The sequence below is a fragment of the Asparagus officinalis genome, chromosome 5 (assembly GCF_001876935.1).
Source record: "Asparagus officinalis chromosome 5, Aspof.V1, whole genome shotgun sequence".
NCBI lineage: Eukaryota > Viridiplantae > Streptophyta > Magnoliopsida > Asparagales > Asparagaceae > Asparagus > Asparagus officinalis.
This window is the reverse complement of record NC_033798.1, coordinates 109,854,606-109,878,349: the sequence shown is the minus strand read 5'-3', so window position 1 is coordinate 109,878,349 and position 23,744 is coordinate 109,854,606. Positions and strand designations below refer to the sequence as shown.

Sequence of the window (23,744 nt, the reverse complement as noted above, 5' to 3'; positions counted from 1 at the left end):
CGATGTTCATTGTCTGCCTCTATCTCGGTAAAGTTCGAAAGCTGCTTAGACTGATCCATAGTGTTTCGTGGTGAAGAACATACGAGTACAAAAAGAATTTAGAAAGGAAAAATGCGCACCTGCAAGTGGAAGCTAAAGGAAAGAATTCCATTTTCCAGAAAAAGAGCTTGGGTTTCAAGGGACTCCACAATGTACTGTGGGCTAGTCAGTTCATGAACTGGACTCTCTATACTGAAATAAAAACCAATTTAAACTTTTGAGACGTAAACCTAGTCTCTCAACATATACAACAATTTTGATCATCAATAATGCATGAGATCGATACTTTGCATTCCATTATATGATTGCTTTGATCATAAGTTTGTTCCTGATAGATGCAAACTGAAATCAACCTAATACACAAAAAGCTTTTCAACAGAATGAAATATACAAAACAAAGCTCCTTGTTCATGGCATAAGGATGAGAAACAACCAATATCTTTCCTCCCACTGAAAGTAACATACGTAATGCTTGTAATTTTATGGCCCTCCCAGGATAGCATTTTCAATATCTTCCCTGCTCAATGCATAGCTGAATCTCCTTTCCACATCCTTCTCAAGGTCACCTGGTCCACTCTTCAGGTACCTGGTTATCAGCCCCATCAAACAAAATCAGTTCAGCTTCAAAATTGGAAACCTAATTATGCAGATCGTCATAAAAAAGCCACCATAATTCTTTATACTTCAGATGGAAAATACTGATCTAAATAGCATTATTTTTAAATGGAGACAAAATACTAATGTTCCATGAAATTAGATATGAATTGCATTATTATATCATACGTTGAACATCTGATCTCAAAGAAAACAACAACAAAATCAAGATTTAGTTCATTTAAATGCTATCTGCATCCTGTACAAATGCAGATAAAATAGTTGCAGCGGTTTGTAAATGCATAAAATTGTAAGCTGATGGCTCTCCCTCCATGAGTACAAGGATATGATTGATCTCATGTTCTTAGTAGCATCCAACCGAGGCACCCTTAGGGTTGATGATCCACTGCTCAACCTTACGTGTCATCAACAACATGAACTCAGATATTTTTATCACGACATAGAAGTAGCCATTGAATGTAGCTCTCTTAAAACATAATGAAGAGTTTTTAATTCAATCATGATTTGGAAATGCTGCACCATTCTGCATTTTTGTCCCTCCCGTTGGTGATGATGGGAAAAATTCCAATTACGCTAGACCCAAGGTTGATATTCACCAAAACAGGATACCAAAGTACCATATATGAGCATAAATTCGAGCCAATTGTCCTCGGGAAAAATGGAAAACAAAGTATAAAGGATCATATCTTCCAACCAACTACTCTCACGGGATTTTATCCCTCAATTCTCTCCGAACTACAACATTGACGAGTCTTCCTACCGCAGATTTAGCGTGTTTCATCTCTGTTGCATTTGTTTTTCTTGGACGGTGCTATATTATGACCACCAAAAGGGAGCAATACCTGTTTCACTCATAATGGAACTAACCGCTGATGATCTGCTTCCACAATCAAATTCATCTATAGTCTATCCAGATTTGCTTAAGCGACCCAAAACACTTTATTTGAAGATTCATAATTCTTGCCTTTCTTTCCATTCAAGTTTTGAAGTTCTGTAGCTAAAAATTGACACAAATCAATACTGAACATTTTCAAGAACTCCAGTCATATTTGAATCCTTGATTTAATCTTAAATTTAGCTTGAACGATATAAAAAAGAAGAAGAATTAATTACATTTTCGTACCAGGTACCCTGAGGTATGGTGCAACTATGCGATTGACCCTAAAGTCTGCGTACCTATACAGGTAACCCTAAGATTGCTAATGCCTAATCGTATTTCACGGGTAACCCTATATTCTGTCAGCAAGTTAATATTATTTGATTTGCTGATTTAGAGTTCTTTCTGGATGTTAATTTGCCGAAAGAACAACGTTACAGTGAACATTCATAAAAAATGTAGCCTACAAAAATTAACTTCTGTTGAATTTAGAAGAGTGATGAACACTAAGAAATATTTTGTTATTATTTCTTTAGTGGTACAAACACTCAATACTCTCAAATATACATACTCTCTCCACTACAAACTACTACTAAATTCTTTTACAACACACTACTATTTCACCTACTCTCTCTCTTCCTCTCTTGATTCCTTCCCCCCCCCCCCCCTCTTTCTTTCTTTGCTACTGGGATGATCTCAAACAAATATTTAGGGGGTTATTTATAACATTGGTTTAGGAATATGTAATACTATTAGGCTTAGGTGATTACTATTAGAGGTAGGCATTACTATAGCTAGGTAGGTGGAAGGATAAATGAGTAAAAATAAAGCTGCTGACTTTTAACACTCACCCTCAGCAGCGACTTCTCTGTCCACGATTACAAACTAACTTCAAAATTCTGCAAACTTTGAAGTACTCAGTGATTTGGTGAATATATCAGGTATTTGTTCATTTGTTCCAATTGGCTTCACTACGATCTCCTCATGAAGAACTCTCTCATAAAAAGTAATGATGTACTTCGATGTGCTTCGTCCTAGCATAAAAAACTGGATTATCTGCTAATCGTATTGCAGACTGATTATAGCAATGTAAAGCTACTAAGTAGTCTGTGGACTAATGTAAATCTCTCATTAACTGAAAAAACCACGTGCTTTCCTGAGTTGCCATCACTGCTGATCTATACCTCACCTCTGTAGTTAACAGTAACACCGTTAACTATATTTTGCTACACCAAGCTATTGTTAAAAGTCAGCAGCTTCATTTTCACTCATCTACCCCCACATACCTAGCTACAGTAACACCCACCCCTAATAGTAATCACCTAAAACTAGTAGTATTTACCTACCCTTAAACCAATGTTATAAATAACCCCTAAATATTTGTTTGAGATCATCCTAGTAGCAAAGAAAGAATGAGAGAAATAAAAAGAAGAGAAAGTGAAATAGTTGTGTGTTGTAAAAGAATTTAGTAGTAGTTTGTAGTAGAGAGTATTTGTATTTGAGAGTATTGAATGTTTGTACCACTAAAAAAATAATAACAAAATATTTCTTAGTGTCCACTACTACTCTAAATTCAACAGATATAGCTGTTGAACCGAGACTAAACACGTATCTAGTAGTAGATCTTCGAGTGTCATAATCTCCAGCATAGTCAACATCACAATAGCACAGACCTTACATTCTTCTCATTTCTTATACATAAAACCATAGTTAATTGTACTCTTGACGTATCTTAGGATCCTTCGCATTGCTTCTAAATGAGGCTTCTATGGCTTCTGCATGTATCAGCTCATCACACCAACTACAAATAAAATATCTGATCTTATCATCGTTAGATAGATCAAACTTCCAACTAGTTGTCGATACATAGTTGGATCTTTCAAATTTTTTCCTTCATGTGCACATAGTCTTAGATTTGTCTCCATCAGTGTTGATATTGACTTGCAGTTGAACATCCCGTACTTCAGCAACATGTCTTTCACATATTTTCTTGGCCAAGGAATATTCCATCCTTCCTTTAGTTGACCTCTAATCCGAGGAAATGTTTGAGCTCCCCAAACTCCTTCATTTGAAACCTGACCAAGAGATTTGTTCTCGTTCTTTGGATTTCCGCTTCATTGTCTCCAGTTAGGATTATGTCATCCACATAGACCAACACGATTGCTAGCCTATTGTCAGTTTGTTTGACAAATAAACTAGAATCTGCAGGAGCAAGAGAGTATCCATTTTGAATTAAAAACTCACCAATCTTGCTATACCAAGCTCTCGAAGCTTGCTTCACTCTGTAGAGAGGTTTCTTTAGTTTGCAAACATATCTTCCTTCTCCTTGCTCTCAAATCCGATAGGTTGCTCCATGTAAATCTCTCGATCCACCTCACCGTGTAGAAATGCATTCTTTATGTCCATCTGCCAAAACTTTCAACTCTTACTGGCTAGTAGAGCTAGAAGAATACGAACTGTTGTTACCTTAATAACTGGACTGAATGTCTTATCGTAATCCAATCCATACTGTTAGGAGAATCCTCAAGCCACCAAGCGTGTTTTGTATCTCAATCGACCCATCCAGTCAAGTCTTGACCTTGTAAACCAATTTGCAGGAGATATATTTGATATTTTTGGGCTTTGACACAAACTCCCAAGTTTGGTTCTGCTATAGAGCTTAAATTTCTTCCTCCATTGCTCGTCTCCATTCAGCAATTTTGTATGTTTTAGCAGAGCTAGATGACTCATTCACATCTTTCATAATGACAGCATTAGCATACTTAAGATTTGGCTTTCTGGATCTTATTGATATTCAAAGTTGTTCAACTGGTTCTTCGTCAATATCCTTTATTTGGCTTGGGCACACTTCTTCTCGTGTTGTCTGATAAACACCAGTCTTCCATAAATGATTCTCCTTTGAGGATGTTAAAGAGCTTGATTCTTTCTTCTCTGACTGACGTAGGCCTTCTCCTTGACTTCGCTCCCCCTAACTTTTCTTGTAGCCAATATTTCAGATCTTTAGAATCTGATAGCGCAACCTCTTGTGAAGCCCACTAAGATGAGGCTTCGTCAAATATAACATTCTTTGATATATAACATGGTCCACTTGTGGGACCACAACATCTCCATCGTTATCTTTCACTGTCATACCTCACAAAAATACACCTTACAGCCTTTTTGTCGAACTTGCTGTGAAGGTGATCACGCACGAAGCTATAACATACACAACTGAAAACTCTGAAATGGTTTACGATTGGGTTGATATTCCACAACTTCTGAAATGGTGATATGAACTCTAATTTTGGTTGTAGTAGCCGATTGATCACATGCGTCGCAGAGTCTTCATACACTCAGCCCAAAAATATCATGTCACATTCTCAGCATAAAGCATGTTTCTGCAAGTTTTGACGAGATGATGATTCTTTCTTTCTGCTACGTCATTTTGTTGCGGAGTATTTGAGCACGTTAGCTATCGCCGAATATTCTACTACTTCAGGTAGTCATAAAACTCATTTGATGTGAACTCTCCCCCATTGTCTGTGCGTAGATAATGAATCTTCTTGCGGAGTTCTCATTTGACTTCTTCTCAGAATTGCTTAAATTTGGAAAGTGCTTCAGACTTTTCCTTTAGGAAATAAAACCAAACATATCTCGAGTAATCATTGATAAAGATGATCATGTACTGCATCCCACCGATTGATTCTTGCTTCACTCGACTGAATACATCTGAGTGTACAAGCTCCAAAGGTTCCTCAACTCTAAACTAAGACTCCTGAGGTGATAATTGATGCGCTTCACCATACTGGCAACATTCGCATATGGTCCCTTCTCGAATCTTCAAGTATGGAAGACCCTTCGGCATTGACTTTTCCATCATAATCTTGAGCTTGTGATAGCTTACATGACCAAACCGAGCATGTCATGACTCAACCGTCTCATTCTTTCTGGCTTTATCTATATATGTCGATTCCGTTGACATCACATAGATAAATTCCACATTCCGTCCCTCCATGATAGGTTCTCCTGATGACTTTAAATTTCAATAGACTTTTATATTTTGTGGCCCAAATACTATATAGTTTCCTAAAGCTGTCAATTGGGGAACAGATAGAAGATTCTTTTTCATACCGATGCATAATATGCATCTTGTAGTTGTATCCGATTCGGATTGTAACGTAACGTAAACACAGTCTTTCCGATTTCCGATGTGTGTGATAGGTAATCATAAATTATTCGTTATCACAATCTCTCGGCCGCCTTTATACACCTTCATGTTGACGAGTTTCTCCTTGTCTCACGTCATGTGGTTGGAACAGTCAGAATCAATGATCCGATCTTTATTATAGCTGATTTTTTCGATCTGAAACCGTTGCAAATGCGAACCCAGATTCTTCTACGATCGAGGTTAGTGTCATACCAACAACATCGTCTTCGTCAACTGGTACATCTTCAATGATGGCCACTGATGCTTAGGCATCCTATTCTTCATTATCATCTTGACATCTGCGCAATGTTGCAGCATTGCCCTCTGCAGGTCTTATCTTGTAGCGGCAATCTCTGACGAAGTGTCTTTTCTTCCCACAGTTGTAACAGCTATCATCAGGTTGCCTTGCTCGACGATCACCTTGCTCCTCATGCTGTTGTGTTTTGTCGGTGTACGACCATCCTGACTGTTTCCTTGAGTCAACCTTTCCATACTCCTCTTTCCTCGAGCCTCTCGGTTTGCCCCTCTCTTTACTGTTGAAGAGTGCTTCACTTTCACATTTTATTAAAACGTCGGCCATTTATTTGGCTAGGGTTTCCTGTGTAGCGAGCAAACTCTCTAACTCTAATAATGTTGGTTGAGTCGGCCAGCCGTGTGTAGCAGCGACGGGCCCGTGATACTCCGACATCAAACCATGATTGATTATTCTCCTCACATTGGAATCTGGATCTAGTTGAGCGATGCCTAAACATATTGATTTTACTTGCTTGAAGTACTGACTGATTGTTAGATTCTTCTGTTGTAAGGTCATCAGTTGATTCTCAAAGAGCTAAAGTCGAGCATCGTTCCTTTTCGAGAGGAGTGTGGCGAGTGTCTCCCATGCCTCCTTCAGAGTTCTAACATCTCGCATGTAGTCTACGAGAACTTCTTTTACCGTCGTCTTCAATACATACATAGCTTTACCGACTTTGATGTTCCACTTCTTTAGTGCTTCGCCAGCTTCTCGATGTGTTGTAGTTTCGGCACCCCCGATGACCTCCCAGAGGTCTTCTCCTTGTAAATAGGACTTCATACACATCTCCCAGTATCTGTAGTTGTCGTTAAGTTTCTTGAATGTAGTAATCGTACTGGCTAGATCCGTCATCATGACATGGTACTGATTCAATATTTCCATGCAAGTTTGATCACTGACCCATCAACTTCACAGTCCCGGACCAAGCACAAACTTTGGCCTTCAAGAATGCCGATAAGATCATTGTAGGATAGATCCGGTCCCTGACCGCTTTACTTCTATCATGAGTTGCAACTTCTACTATTTTTATGTGAACAGTAATCGTACTTATAAACAGTAATCATACTCATAAATAGTAACCGTATTTATAAATAGTGCTATACTCATGAATGGTGCTCAATGCCTTTAAATGGTAAATAATAATCTAATTTATTTTCTAATGTGGAGAATCATCTTTGATGGTAGCCACAGAGCATACAATAAATAGATCTAAGCACCCTAAACCAGGCTCCGATACCACTACTCCCTCAGCATCAAAATTTGCATCATAGAAAATTGATAAACATTCGCAACAAAAGGGCATATAGATGAAAACTTTACCGAATGTAGAGATCAGTGACATCGAGGGAGAGCTGAGCATGCCACTCCGGCATCTCAGCGAACCATACAGCTCGATCTTCTTTGGACTGACGAAACCCTAATTTCTTCAGCCATGCCTCTATGCACGGCAAGCTATGAGAATAGAGGGGCTTCTTCTTCTCTGGGAGCTTCTTCAGCCATTCCTCGTCTATAGCTGAGAGCTCCGCAGATGAGGAGGAGAATTTTGAGGAAACTAGCGTTAGGGTTTTTCTCCGCTTCTTCTCGTTGTTGATGAAGGGAGCTAGTGTTTGCGGATAAGATAAAAACTTCTGGTAACGAGAATTATAGAATTTAGGGATTAGGCTGGCTGTGATAGATTTTGAGGCAACAGCAGCAGGCATTTTATTTTTATTTTCCTCTTTTTTTTTCCAATTTTAATTTTGATTTTGATTTTTTCGATTTTAGATGAAGAGGGAGAAGGGATAAGGGTTTGAAGAAGAGGAGAGGGTATAAATTGTAAAAAGAACCTCGAATATTCTACTTTTACAATCACACCCTCCTGAAAGCTCTGAGACCGGGTCCGGTCGGGTTAAGAACCCGATTTCAACAAATCCTATAAAATTGATTATTAAATGGTGCACGTGATCTTGAGGTTCTATAGCGGGGAGCTCATCATCGAGGTTCCCTCTCTCTGAATTTTATTTCGACAAAATCTTCATTCGTCGCAGTTGAATCGTCCAAAAAAAAAAAAAACTCAAATTGTACGGTAGAAAAGCCTTAAACCCTCTCTTGCTCAAGTCTCCGACGATAATCTCTCTTCGTTTTTTGATCAGATCATCGAATACTGTGAGCTATTCTCTCTTTCTCTCAGTATGATTGCTGTTTACTTTAATTCAATTTTTCCCCTTTAATTCTATGTTTAACTTTTCTAGATCTCTAGCTCTTATGGAAATTGATGGTTAGTGAGCTATAGAAAGAAAGAGTATGAATTAATTGAAGCAATAAAAAACCTGGAAGGAATTGGTAGAATTGAGAGGTGGTTTGATTAATGACCACCATTATTGCATTTTTTTTGTTTCAGCTTTCCTTTTCGGGAGTATGGATCTATGTTATTAATTTGATTATTGGGGTTTCAGCATATTTTATTTGTTAGGGTTGATTTTCACTTGCAAAGATTTGAGCTTTGATGATGTAATGTGGGGACACTATGGGGTTTTTCTTTTTCTTTTCCCCCCCTGCTCTGTGAAATATATGGGCAATGCGGTTAAATCTATATTGCCCTGATCAGTTGCTCGTTTGCATGCGAAATAAATTCCATGACATGATTTATTGTTTTTTAGCTTTCTTTTTTTTACCTCTGATGCTTTCTAACTCCTAAGCTGTTTCACATTCAGTAATTCATTTCTAAATGATCTAAAGAAGGTCAGATCTCTTTGAAAGCCGTCCTTTTTTATATCATTTCTGACTCAGTCTTCATAAAGTTAATAGAATTTCTGATTGGCTGAACTAAAACCATTTCATATGTAAGTTAATGATTCTGGTCATACCAGGAATTAGTATCTTGTTTATTTTTAGGAAATTTTGTGTCCTGAAACACAGAGACCTTTAGAACCTGTTGCCATAGCTGGCAAATGATAGTCAATTAGATTCATTGTTGTTTCATAAACAAGAGCGCTAGATAGCTTAACTTGTCATTGATCATTGTAGGTTTAAAATGAACTCTAAACTGCATTATTGCTGAGAACTTAATTAAGTTTGGAAAAAAAAAATATTAAAGCATAAATTAATTATCTCGTATCGCTAAAATCTATTATGTAATATCTTGAGCTAAGCTTTTGGAAATAAAGAAGCCTGCGCAGCTGAGAGAATATTTATTCGAATTGCCATATAGTTGAGAGAAATGACCTTAGGTATGAATCAGGTCTCAGATACCAAATCTGGATATGAAGGATCATGCCCATGAATGTGCTACTTTAGAATTCAGAGTGAAATGTGAAAAGTGAGTTATTGACTCAGGTATATCATGGTCTCAGCTATAATCATGGTCTTCTTGTATCGAATTTCTGTATAATAAGACAGCTTCTATCTGTTTGTGTCCCGCATCAGCTTCTATCTGTTTGTGTCCCGCATCACCAAGTTACTGTCTCTTCTCTCCTTGTCTATATCTTATTTCTTCCTTCCTCTTCTTTCTAGTTGAATTTTTTTGGGTTTGGGGTTAATTGGTGGCCTTTTATTGGAGAAACACAGTTTATGATTTTGAGAACTTGATTGGTGGATATATGATAATTGGTGACATCTGCTTGAAAATTTGAACCAATGACTGGAAGAAGGTACACTAAATTGTATGGCTGAAGAAAGAGAAGCCAGATAGTTCTGTCCTTAAAAGCTGCCTGTGTAATTCGTTTTTCATCATTTAGAAATTAGAAATCACTAATGTTGTAATATCAGTACCTTATGTTTTTCCCTATTGTACTTTTTCTTGTCACTTATTTATTTATCTTTCCTCTACTGTATTCCAGTAGGTGCTTATTTAAAAATGGAGTTGATTGCCATGGCGTTGGTTATTGCCTTAATCCTATTCGGATCACTTCTTTTCTTCCCAAGATTATCGAAAAAAGGTAGAGCTTCTAATAGATCCTTAATGCGGTTAGAATAGTGTACTATAGCTTTATCATTTACCTACTTTATTCAGTTGTAGGTGCAACTACAAGTAGCAACACAAAGCTCAGTACAGAGGTACAAATCTTTGATCTGCAATTATAATTTAATAGTTTAATCGTAGTCTTTTCCAAACTACACTGATGTTTTGGTTAATACCTAATATGTCTCTGAAAGGGTTAAGGATGTTCCTTTAAAGGTGTTACATTTGAAGCAGTTCCTTATATATCAGGACAATATAACTTTTTAGCTCTCACACTCCTTTAATAATTGTTATTGTCGATCAACTGAAAGCGTTGTCCAGTAGAAAACAGTTTTTTTCTTAGTTCTACAAGCTTCTTCCCGATGATATAAAAGGAAGCCATCATTCGAAGTCAAATTACAGCTTCTTTTACAACTACAGAATCAGGGACAAAACTTCGATATTTTCCTTTTTTATGTTTTCTGGTATATAGGGAGTAAAGACTTACACAAAGGGAGAGGTTTCTATGCATAATACAAGAGATGATTGCTGGATAATTGTCAAAGGCAAGGTATTATAGTTGATTTTATGTATGAAGTAGACTTGGTTCCACTTTGTCTAAGTCAAGAGAGAATACAGCTCTATGTCATAATTTTGTTTCTATGCAGGTGTATGATGTTACTCCATACGTATTTGAACACCCTGGTGGAGATGCTATATTAAACAATGCAGGAGGTGATTCGACTGAGGGATTTTATGGGTATGCAATTTGTTCAAAACCTATGCTTTTTTCTGTATAATTAGCTTGTTAATAGAATAGTTCATTCTTTCTGAAATAACCTTTCCCACTTTCTGCATGTCCAATTCTTGACTTTGCAAGTATTACCAAATTCTTGAATGTTCACACACTAAGACAAAGTATGAGTTCGAGTTCTTTCAACTTAAAGGGTTTGTTGCATGGGACAATAGGCTCATTGATAATTTTAGGTTGTTCTAAATTTCCAATATTGAGATATATATTGCTTGCTTTGATATCCGCTGGTCGGGACCAGCATTGGACAAAGACATTAGTTTGGTAGTACATCTTAAAAATGACCTGAAACATCTGTGATCAAGATGATAAGTCATGTGAACATGATAAGAGATGTTAGCATGTTGATTCTTACTTCAACCAAAATGCAGCAATGAATTCTCATGCTGGAATGGCACACCTACAAATTCAAAGAAACTACATAAATTTACTACGGTTACAACAAATGCCCATAAACTAACTAATCAATCAAACATCAACACTGAAAAATCATACTCCCTATAAAAGCACGAGTTCAGGAAAATCTTTTGACAGACAAAAATACCCTTAACTCTTTTCGACATTACATTTCAATTCAAATACCCTAAAATTATATTAAATATTTAACTTAAGTATATTAAATATACAACAATATATTTAACTTAAATATATAACGTAATCCTAATCCACTCAGTTCACATTCTTCAAACTATTACTAGCCAAATTAAGCTACACCTCCTATTTATTCTTGGTTTTTCTTATATTAAACCCTCTTAAATCTTTTTAAATTAGTCCCTCAAATCGTTGAAATTTCCATTAGGTCCTGAAATTGTCATATCCCACTACTGCTACTCATAGATACTGATCTAAAATAACTTATACAAATTGGGGACCTAATAGCAAGTTCAAAGATTTGAGGACTAACTTTCAAATATCTTGTAAGATTTAGGGAAATAACTTGTAAGATTTAGGGAGCTACTATCAATTTCAATGATTTTAGAGAGTAACTATAAAATATTAAAAAAGTAAAGGACTAATATGATAAAAACAACTTTCGTATTTATTAGTACTAAGTGGATAAAAGAAACTATTTTTATTTTACTAGGTTCACGCGGTTAAATATCATGATTAAGTATTTTTAGCTTATTTTCTAACTAAAATTTGTTTCTCAGTTCTATGTTCACTTTTGTCTTTAAACTTTAATATTGCGATTAATTATTTTCTTTGATGTTTGTTTAAATGAGCTACATCCAATTTAAATTTTCATGTTAATATTTGAATTGATAGAAACCAAATATAATTTTGAAGCTAATTTGAATTTTCATATTATTTTGACTGACATGAAACCAAGCTTTATTTGATAAAGTACAGTGTTGTAAAAGTGAAAAATATTAAAATAATGTTATACAAGGAAGGTGAATATTTAAAACCAATAAGGCAAAATAATTGCTTAAAAGTATGTTAAAACGATACAAAAGAAAATATAAAGTTTGTTCCTAATCATTGATAGACTTTATAAAAAAGTATAAATTAAAGATTAATTCTAACTCTAGTAAACACTTTTATGATAAAAACATTTGCACAAACATATGAAAGTACTAAAAAAAGCTTATGAAATTCCCTTCTAAAGATTTCTAAATTCACTCAAAATAATTAAACTATTCTATAAAATATTCAGAAAATATTATCTTTTATTCCTTCTGTTTTATTTTTTTCTGAGCTAATATCAATCCTTCCTCACATTTATCTTTTTCTCGGGCAATTCTAGAGTAGTATCTTCATCATCTACTTGATTGTGACATCAAGCTAGAGTTGTACTTTTTGTGTTGTTATCGTTCCTGGGCTTCTTAATCTTTTATCTTGTTGTTTAACTTCACAAAAAAGTTAAATGTATTTTCGATGTTCAACACAAACTTCTTGAAATACATATTTTGATTTTTTTTCTTCCAATGATAATAAATATTAATTTTATACATATGAAATTCTTTGTGTTCCTAATTTATTGCTTAAATAAGATTAGGAGCTACTTTTTTTTACAATGAATTCTTCTAATGTGCATCCAATAAGAGTTTCTGTTACGTCAATAATATTATATTTGCTCTATCCATGTTATGTTTCACAAAAATATAAACTAAATACCTGCATTTTTGTTACTAATTTGCCTTAGATTATAATATTAATATTTAATTTTTTAGTATTTAAAGAACAAAGTATGAAATTTATGACTGCTTACTAATTTTTCTTATATATTTCATAGAGAATTCTTCTTTGATTGGGATAAAGTTATTAAATTATTCTTCAAAGTAACTCAGTTGGTACTTCTTTAATAGACATGCCTTATGTTAATGCCAATTCAAATGATTCATGGACGTTTTCTGAATTTTAGATTTATTTTCGTCATTTTTTCATTTGCAATGGAAATAGCTTGATTCTTTTGAATGATATCTCTGAACATTCTGATAGTTTCTCCATGCGTAATTCATTGTATTCTTTTACCTTATAAATATTATTAACATCAGATATTAATATTTCTAAATTATAATTAATTAATACTTAGCTATTATATTATAGTCTTTTATCATTTTTATGGATATAAACATATATCAATTAATGTTACTAATATGTTTTGTTGCTCCAACTTATTAGTAAAAATTTATGCAGTTGCTTTAATTTATATGGTGACGATAATTTTTAAGCTATAATATTTTTTAAATTTTTATTTCTTAACCGGATATTTTTAATCAATTCTTATTGATTTTGTTTACGAGTATTAACTTAGACTGTCTTTAGATGCTAAAAAGGGATAGTAAACCCAAAATTAAACATTAAATATATATATCTTAATGAAAGAATATCTAACAATTACACTTTTCATTGCCAAGTTTAAAAATTCCAATCCTTTTTTGTGGTTTGGAAATTTGAGGGTGTGATTTGTAATTTCAAAAACTTTGGTAACATTTTTTAAAAATTACTTTAAAGTTGGGTAGTTGTAACTTTTATGTTTCATGTGTCGGTGGTAATTTTAAAATATCACGATATTTCTTACAATTCTAAAATTTTAAGGTTATTTTTTATAATTGTTAAAATTATAGATTAATTTAAAAAAAAAAAAATTTTAGCGGTCTACCAATAGTTTTCAGATTTGATGTGTACTGGTTATAAATTTTAAAATTTTAGAGTTTTTTTTAATTTTTAAATTTTGAAAGAGTTTTTTCTACAACTTTTGTAACTTTGAGGTTAACTTCGGTGAATTTTAAAATTTTAGGTGCATGAGGGTAATCTCTTGAATTCATCTTTTATTGTTTGCAAATTTTAAAATTTTTATAATTTTAGTGTTGTTTTTTATAATTTGAACTTTAGAGGGAGTTTCTATAATTTTGGGAATATTGAGGGTGTTAATTAAAAATTTTAAATTCTTCGAAGGCTGCTGTTATTTCTTAATCTCATGTTTGTTGTTTTAAATTTTAAAATGTCAGAAATTTTCTGGTGTATTATGGTAATCCCTTGAATTCATCTATGTTGTTTGTAAGTTTTGAAATTTTAAAATTTCAGGTGCTTATTTGTAATTTAAACTTTTGAGAGTGTTTCTATAATGTTTGACATAATGAGATGTTATCTACAAATTTTAAATTCTTCATTGTTAATTTCTTGATTTCATGTTTGTTGTTTTAAGTTTTTAGGCGTCGTGATAGTTTTTATAATTTTAAACTTTTCAGGGTATTTTGTGCAATTTTAAAATTTTTTAGGTTTTTTTTGTAATACTTTATGTATTATAATACGTTAGCTATGTATAATTTCTTTATCTTTACAAATTAATACCATAAAAAAGATGTTTTATATATTTTATTAATATTATTTTTTTAAATTGTTAACTTATAGATAGTTCACGTAGGATTAGGATATGATATAATTATGATTAGAATAAATTAAGAAATAAATAAAATATTCAAAATAGTAAGAGTAATATTGATCATAAAAAGATTTTCCCAAACTCGTGCTTTTAAAGAGAGTATGAATATTATATATTTATTATAATATAGTATATATATATATAATTTATACTATATATATATTCGATAGTATATATATATAGGGAGAGACAGAGAGAGAGAGAGAGAAGAATGGGTATGCTGGGTACCAAACAAATTTTTGCTTGTAGTGAGGTGAATAATACCCCTCATAACATTCAACAGTGGGAACCACAATGCACTATGGGGTGAGGGAGTTTATGGATATCAACCATTTGATGATGGAGTGGATGTGCCACTACACTACAAGATAACTTTTTGTGCGGTACCAAGATACCAATTTTCTCATATATATATTACTAGATATATATAATATATATATATATACTGTATATATATATGTGGTGTGTGTGTGTGTGTGTGTGTGTGTGTATGTATGGTGTGTGTGTGTGTACATATATATGTATATACATATACATACACATATATACATACATATATATGTCTATATATATATATATATATATATATATATATATATATGTATATATATATGTGTATATGTATATACATACACATATATGTGTATGCATATATATATGTGTATATGTATATACATACACATATATGTGTATATAGATACACATATATGTGTATATATATACATACATATATATGTACATACACATATATGTGTATATAGATACACATATATGTGTATATATATACATATATATGCATGTGTATATACATACATATATATGCATGTGTATACACATCATTGTTTTAAATATCTCTGACATGACCCGATATATCCTCCGATATATCCTTTTACAGGGCTTGCCGCAACCCGATATGGTCTTTAAATATCCTTTACCGCTTTTTGGCTATTTTGGGTAATAAATCCCCGATATGGCCGATATATTAACCGATACGTGGACCAATATATCTTTTTATATAGCTTGTTGCAAAATAATATACCGTGTTTGGAATTTTTGGACGAGATATCAAGATTTTCCCATTATATCAAATGACATTTTATCCTAAAAAAGCAGATCGAATGTTGCAACATTGCTTTGCACTTTTGTTTGTTTTAGAAGGTTGATTAGTGATCCTAAACATATATTATTCATATTTTGTATGCTTAAATTTTATTACATATGTTGAGATTACATTTTAATCCATTATACTATGTATGCAAACATTTATTATGGCATTCCGATATTTACCACATATCCCCGATATTTCCCCGATATCTGCAATCCGATATGAATTTTGGTCATCCGATATTTCCCCGATATCCGATATTTAAAAACATTGATACACGATACCATATGATATATAATATGTATGTACATACATATATATGCTATGTGTATAGACACATACATATATATGTATGTGTATGACACATGCAATATATATATATATATATATATATATATATATATATATATATATATATATATATATATATATATGCATGTGTATGACAATGCATATATATGTGATGTGTATAGACACATGCATATATATATAAATATATTATATATATGCATGTGTCTATACACATATACATATATATGCATGTGTATACACATGCATATATGCATAGGTATGCACATGCATAATATATATATATATATATATATATATATATATATATATATATATATATATATATATATATGCATGTGTCTATACACATACATATATATGCATGTGTATACACATGCATATATTGCTAGTATGCACATGCATTATATATATATATATAATATAATATATATAATATATATATATATATATATATATATTAATATATATATATATATATAATATATATATATATATATGCACATGTGTATAACACATGCATATATGCATAGGTATGGCACATGCAATATATATTATATATAATATATATATATATATATATATATTATATATGCATGTGTCTATACATCATACATATATATGCATGTGTATACACATGCATATATGGCATAGGTATGCAGCATGCATATATATATATTATATATATATATATATATATAATATATATATATATATATATAATATAATATATATCCTTCTTATATTTCACTCATATTTGCGCGTTTCAACTTTCAAGTCCACGTGAACTATAACTTCAAATAGAACTCTATTGAATAATAACTTCGAGTTCAATTTGCTATCTTATCCTATCCAATTACCAACTCAATAGAACTCTATTTAACTATTTATTCTATTTGTAATTGTTATCATCTCACGTGCAACATCTCATGCCTATATATAAACTAAGAATTACATAATTTTTTATAGCAATTTTGTCTCTTCAAGAGGTATTTCCTATTTTTTTTATTGTTTTTCTTTAGTAATATTGTTTATTTGATTCAATGGTGATATTTGTCATTTTTTCAGCAATTTCTCTTGTTCTTTTAGAATCTATTTTTGTTAGCGCTCTCTATATTATTTTCATTGTTGCCTTCATAGAAATTAGATTTTCTAGAAGATATTTGTGTGTTCTCATAGAGTGACAAGATTTTGAAATTGCATGATAAATTACTAGCATGATAAAATTAATAGCAATTACTATGATAACTTACATATTAAAGTTTGGTTGTATACTTTAGCACCAGCCTGAGTTTATATGTTTTGAGTCCATCCAATCATATTTAAACTCTAGGTAGAAAAGAAATTGCGTTTTAAATTATCTTAGAATTCTATTTTCATAAGAAAAACCAATAAATTTCAAAATATCAAAGCACTTAAAGCAAGAAAGTGTTCGACACCAACAAAACAACTTTAATCTATTCACAGATCATAACCAAGTGCAAAAAAGGTTCACCATAAAGATTAATTCACAATTACATTAATTATAAAATGATTATATACTAATCCATGCTACATAACTCTTCTGTCCTTTTAGTTTTGATAATTTTCTATAAATGCCTATTATCAAATTTATGCTATTAATTTGTATTTCTAATTTAATCATTTTATAATGATTATATTTCTAAAGCAATTATAGATTAGAATAAAGTTTGGAATATATAAGTTTAGAACCAACTAGATTATATTATTGTTATAAATTTAATTTTAATTGTATTAAGTATGGTTTAATTCTAATTTTTAACTTTAAATGTAATCATTTGATGATAATGAGTTTTTACTTAACATAGGCATGATTTTTGACTTAATTTCTGGCTGTATATATCTGGGTAAACTTCGCTGTTCCAATATAGAAGTGGAAATATGTAATCTGCAAATAACGTCGTTATAATATAAATTTTACAAAAAACCTTGAGAATTTCAAACCTAACATTATGCTAAAAATATAAGAACTACAAATACTCCTCTAAATAATTTCGTACTCAAGATTTATTCCATAATTACGAGTATCAGGTTAGTAAAGAATATCAACAATTTTTATATTTCAATTGTGATAATGATTATAGCTGGTCGTTTACTATTGAATTTTCATGAAAATATATGCTATTTTGTCTAACTATGTGCATTGCTCATTGTTATTGTTATTGTTGTTGTTGTTATTTATTTTTTTAAGAGAATCCTTCACTCTTTGGATTATTAAATTAAAAATACAAATTATTAGCATATCTGTCCACCTAATTTCACATATTGTTATCATATATATTGCATTTTAGAACTTATAGAATCTTCTCTCTTGAATGTCTAACTAGCAATTATGTGTGCATGTATCACTAAGAGCTTTGGACATGATTTTCGACTTAATTTCTGGTTGTATATATATGGGTAAATTTCACTGTAGGTTTCAGGATTCTAATATAGAAGAAGAAATATGTAATCTGCAAAAAAACCCCTCATAATACAAATTTTACAAAAAATCCTGAGAATTTCAAAACTAACAGTATGCTAAAAATATAGAAATTACAGATAGTTCTCTAAACAATTTCGTACTCAAAAAGATTTATTCCACAATTACGAGTATTAGGTTAGTAAAGAATATCAATAATTTTCATATTTCAATTGTGATGATGATTGTAGTTGTTTGTTTTTTACTATTGAATTTTCATAAAAATATACGCTATTTTGTCTAACTATCTGCATTGCTCATTGTTGTTGTTATTGTTATTATTTATTTTTTAAGACAATCCTTCACTCTTTAGATTCTGAAACTCCATTCTCATGATGAAATGTCCGTAAATACTATGATCTATTAGCATGAATTATTGCAGACTTACTTAAGGTACATCCACTGTCCTAATAAGCTACCATTACTCCATCAGTCCCTTGGTCCTACATATTAGTTCTATTAATATTATTTTTATTATGGTAATTATAAACTTTTCCGCAACCATGGTATAGTAAATAAATAAAAATAAGAAAAAAATATAAAGGTGGAGAAAGATTGATCTCGACTCAACTAAAATATGAAACAAAATGAATAAAGGATAATATTTTTGAACATTTCATATTATAACTTAATTTTTTGAGTAGAGTTAGGAATTTTTATAAGGGATTTTCATGCAAAAATTTTAGTAATTTTGTATACTTATGTGATTACTTTTATCATATAAACTTATACTATAGTTACCATTAATCTTTAGTTTTTTTTAGGTCTATCAAATGATGTAGGCTGAGATCTCATATATATATATATATATATATATATATATATATATATATATACACATGAACACATGACATGTTTATCGTACTTCTTTTTTATTTTTGATTTTGAGATTGTTTAGTATAAAACATGAGCTTGTATAAAACATAAGTTTATAATGTCTCAAAGTGTTGCGCAATTCTGTTTCCAATGCAATAAAAAATATGGTTTCTTTATTACTAGAACTATAGTTCATAATGATATTGTTATTCATGCTTGACTCCATATTATGACTTGGGATTAGTAGAGTTTGGAATATGACATGTAACATCAATTTAACTTGTTTTCTTTTACTATTCTGCTTGACCATATTTTTGTGTCAATTGATATTTTTTCTTAGGGAATCAATTAAGATATCCCAATTAAGTATATTGATCCCAGTTTAGCACAAAAATCCATTACATCGATTTTTTTTATAATGTTTAAATAAAAATTAAAGCAAATCTAATAATCTAATTTTACAGATTAATTCAAAATGAATCTAGCCTATTTATAGTAATGAAATAAATAAAAAATTAAATTATTTTCATATTTGACCACGTGCACAAGAACTAATCATATCATACTTCCTTTAAAAGTACGAGTTTGGATAAATCTTTTTATGGTCATTATTACCCTTGACTATTTTGAATATTTTATTTAAATTTTAATCCATCATAATCATATTCTAATCCAATGTGAACTACTTACAGGTCAATAATTTAAAAAATAATATTAATAAAATACATAAGATAGCTCCATGGTATCAGTTTGTTAATGTAAATAACTAATTGCTATAATATATGAAGTATTACAAAAAACCCAACGTTTCAAAAATTACACGAAACACCCTTAAAAGTTTAAAATTACATAAAACATCCAGATGTTTCAAAACTTAAAACAACTAATATGTAATTTAAAAATCAATAGCAGCCATTGAAGAATTTAAAATTTGCAATTAACACCCACAATATTTTAAAAACACCATCAAAAGTTCAAATAATAAAAAAACACCCTGAAATTCTAAAATTTCAAAACTTACAAACAACAAAGATGAATTCAAAGGATTACCATCAGGTATTAAAAATTTAAAATTTGTAAAAAATAACCTCAAAATTATAAAAATTACAAAAAACTCCTTCAAAATTTAAGAATAACGAAAAACCCTAAATTTTAAAAACTCATAACCAATACATCAAATCTCAAAATTATCAGCAGACCGCTAAAAATTTAAATTTTGTAACAAACAATCCAAAATTTCAATGATTGCAAAAAATACCTTCAAAATTCAGAGTAGCAAGAAATGTCATGACATTTAAAAACTTACCACCACCACATGAAACATAGAATTACAAGCATCCAACTTAAAATTTATTTTTTTTTAAAGAAAGAAACACTCTCAAAGTTTTAAAATTTACAAAACACGGTCTTAAAAATTCAAAATCACAAAAAAGGCACTAAATTTCAAAACATAGCAAAAAAAGAGTAGTTGTTTGATATTTTTTCATTAAGATATATAAATTTAACTTGTAATTTATGATTTTACTATCCTTTTTCGACATCTAAAAGTAGTCTAATTTTATAAAAAAAGATAAAGATTGATTGATAGCGTCTCAATAAAAAAATAAAATAGAAGGAATGAAATGCACTATTTTCTGAATATTTTATAGAATAGTTTTTTTTGAGTAATTAGGAATCTTTAGAAGAGATTGTCATAAACTTTTTTAGTACTTTTATCTGCTTATGTGGATGTTTTTATTATATAAAAGTGTAATAGAGTTAGCACTAATTTTTAATTTATAATTTTTTAAAGTCTATCAAGGATTAAGAACAAACTACATATTATATTTTGTGTCATTGTAGCCTACTTTTAACCAATCATCTTGTCTTATTAGCTTTAATTATTTATTTTCCTTTTAGAACACTATTTTTTGAAGTATTTTTTACTTTTGCAACACTATACTTTCTCAGGTCAAACATGGTTTCATGTTGGTCTCAATGACATGATAATTCAAATTAATTTCGGATTACAATTATTTCCTATCAATTTAATTATCAACATAAAAATTTAAACTGGGTGTAGCCATTTAAATAAACATTAAAGAAAATAAATAATCACAATGCTAAAGTTTAGAGATATAAGTAAGCAAAAACCATCAAAATGGAACCGATGAACAAATTTTAGTAAGAAATAAACCAAATATACTTAATCATGATATTTAACCACGTGCATTGCACGTGTATAAAAATTAGTATGAAGAAATAAGAGAGAGAGATAAACATGAAATTCAAAGATTTTGTAAAATAATTGATCCTGAGCTATATATAAATCAGAATCACTTGGCAACATTTTCTGTACTCTTTATTTGATACACACATAAAAGACTTGAATCTATATGTTTGTTTCCCAGTATGAATGTATCTATAAGTAGTTTGATTTTTTTTTTCTGTGTCTATCTCACCTTAAATTGCGACTCTTTTAACTGTCCCAGTTGTTTTCTATTTCCTTATTTGGAACCTGCAGGCCACAACATGCGACTAGGGTCTTTGACATGGTTGATGAATTCTATATTGGAGACCTGAAATCTTGATGTTGAAGATGTCTCGACTCTGGGAGTTATTGGGAAAGGTCCACAGCCCTGCACCAATTTCTACAGATAAGCAAAGCTTGGCTGGAGTTTCCTATTCAAATCTATTTGTTATTTGCTTAGTTATAACTTGTTCTTGTAGTGTTGTACTGCTCCATATCTCAGATTCATTGAAGGGTGGTAGTTAATAATTAGCATAATATGAAATATGGATTTGGACAGATCTCATTGTTTTTGACTGGCAGTCTAGGTACTAAATAAGAATTTGGATGTTGTTTAAGACTTTATTAAGTCTTACTATGAAGATGAATTAGTAAAGTACTGGTATGAAAAGAATTTTTGATGGAACGGAAGAACTAATGAGCCCAGAATAAAGTTTGTGTTATGGTAGGGTTTTTTTTTTTTTGGGCCCTAAAATGAAATTGAAAGTTGATTTTGAGAAGTAGAAACGAGTGGATATATTAATGGCTCAAAATGAATCTAGAAGCCAACGTGAACTTAATCCGATGTAGTTCTCGTGCATGTTTATCTGAGCCATCTGCTTTCGGTGTCAATGAATCAAATGATTGTTGTGTCGCTTTGGATCAATGTTGTTTATTGAAGATTGACAAGGGAGAAGATAAAATTCTAGCATTATGTCGAAAGCTTGGTTCTTGATTTTCTGAGAGTTCACAGACAGAGAAGAAGTTTTAAGCATTGTTGATCATGTTGATCGAGGGGCAGCCTGGTGCACGAATGTGCGGGGTGGGGAAAGGGGCCTGACCAGTTTAAGTGTACCGTAGACAGTCTTGCTTTGCACTTTTACGGGAGGTTGTCTTCATGACTTGAACCCATGACCCCCAGATCACAAACAACAACTCCTATCGTTGCACCAAGGTCCCCTTCATTATTGATCATATTGATATTTCACCAAGTTCCCCTTCATTATTGGTCATATTGATATTTCTCGTCATTTTTATTATTGATCGCATTTGATCTTTTTCGTCATGTTTTTCAGCCAAAAGCATTTTTCTCCTTAGTTTTTCATCTTATTAAAAGATCCACTCCAAGAAATCATCAAGCAGACTTGCATTATTCCCTACAGTTAAATACTCTCAGCAAAATCAAAAGAAAAACTATCTATCGACCAAAAGAACCCATCTCTCATCAATCTCTCTTCATTCATTTACAAGAAAGAACATAAGTAATCACCTCTTAAGGCGCACTTCCATTCTCAGGAACCGGTTGAGTCCTACTTATTGAAGCCGAAGGCATTTTGCTCCCACTCACCCAAACTGTCTCCAATACCTCTCCTTCCTCCGCTCTCCTGCTCATCCTCTCCATTCTCTTCCTCTTCATAAACCTCACAATCACAACTCCAACTAAACACAACAAAATCAAACCAGCAACGCTCCCCGATGCAATAACCCATATCCTCCTCTTCTTCATTGCCGGCTCATGTACTATAACCTCCTCTTCCGGTACCACAATAGCAAAATGACCTCCATTTTGTATCGAACACTCATTATTCGCACCGACATTGTAGAGACTTTGCGAGCCCGTAGAGCCAAATGAAATACATTTCGCCTTGGTTGAGTTTAAATTGACTTTGGGGAACGAAACGATGATGGGATCACCTTTGACGACATTGAAATCTACCTTGTTTCCGGAACTATTGCCATAATCATCGTAAGCTAGCAACCCAATGATTGGTGTGATCAGAGAGTAGTTCTTCGCTCTGTAATAAGAAGCAGACCAATTGCCCAAGTTTTGGTACACGATGACCACTCGTCCAACCGGAGGGACCGAAACTGTAGCTGGGGGAATCCGAATTGATTTGATTTGGATCCCCTCGAGC

At 31.7% G+C, this 23,744-nt stretch overlaps 3 protein-coding genes across 4 annotated transcripts; 1 reads left to right on the top strand and 2 right to left on the bottom strand.

Annotated features, from left to right (window-relative positions):
* Window positions 233-7,808, bottom strand: LOC109840650. The gene is made up of 2 exons (XM_020409377.1): window positions 7,330-7,808; window positions 233-625 (listed from the first exon to the last, which is right to left on the bottom strand). Exons 1-2 carry the CDS (start codon window positions 7,707-7,709, stop codon window positions 520-522), a joined length of 486 nt encoding a protein of 161 aa, XP_020264966.1. The 5' UTR covers window positions 7,710-7,808; the 3' UTR covers window positions 233-519.
* On the top strand, window positions 7,954-22,255 carry LOC109840651 (cytochrome B5-like protein). 2 transcript variants are annotated; one of them, XM_020409379.1, is made up of 6 exons: window positions 7,954-8,154; window positions 9,828-9,926; window positions 10,007-10,044; window positions 10,422-10,499; window positions 10,597-10,688; window positions 21,844-22,255. In XM_020409379.1, exons 2-6 carry the CDS (start codon window positions 9,845-9,847, stop codon window positions 21,908-21,910), a joined length of 357 nt encoding a protein of 118 aa, XP_020264968.1. In that variant the 5' UTR covers window positions 7,954-8,154; window positions 9,828-9,844; the 3' UTR covers window positions 21,911-22,255. The 2 variants fall into 2 exon arrangements, with proteins under 2 accessions (XP_020264968.1, XP_020264967.1); XM_020409378.1 differs by having other exon boundaries at window positions 10,001-10,044.
* On the bottom strand, window positions 22,961-23,743 carry LOC109842354 (the record flags this gene model as incomplete). The annotated part of the gene is made up of 1 exon (XM_020411242.1): window positions 22,961-23,743. A coding segment is annotated over one exon (642 nt), but the record flags the coding sequence as incomplete, so codon positions are not given.

Bases quoted from the DNA above. Each gene is read 5' to 3' on its own strand.
- LOC109840650 (XM_020409377.1), bottom strand. From the start codon at position 7,709: ATGCCTGCTGCTGTTGCCTCAAAATCTATCACAGCCAGCCTAATCCCT. The intron at 626-7,329 runs GTAAAGTTTTCA...GCTGATAACCAG, and splicing joins GTCACTGATCTCTACATTCG to GTACCTGAAGAGTGGACCAG.
- LOC109840651 (XM_020409378.1), top strand. From the start codon at position 9,845: ATGGAGTTGATTGCCATGGCGTTGGTTATTGCCTTAATCCTATTCGGA. The intron at 10,500-10,596 runs GTATTATAGTTG...GTTTCTATGCAG, and splicing joins GGATAATTGTCAAAGGCAAG to GTGTATGATGTTACTCCATA. The intron at 10,689-21,843 runs GTATGCAATTTG...TGGAACCTGCAG, and splicing joins TCGACTGAGGGATTTTATGG to GCCACAACATGCGACTAGGG.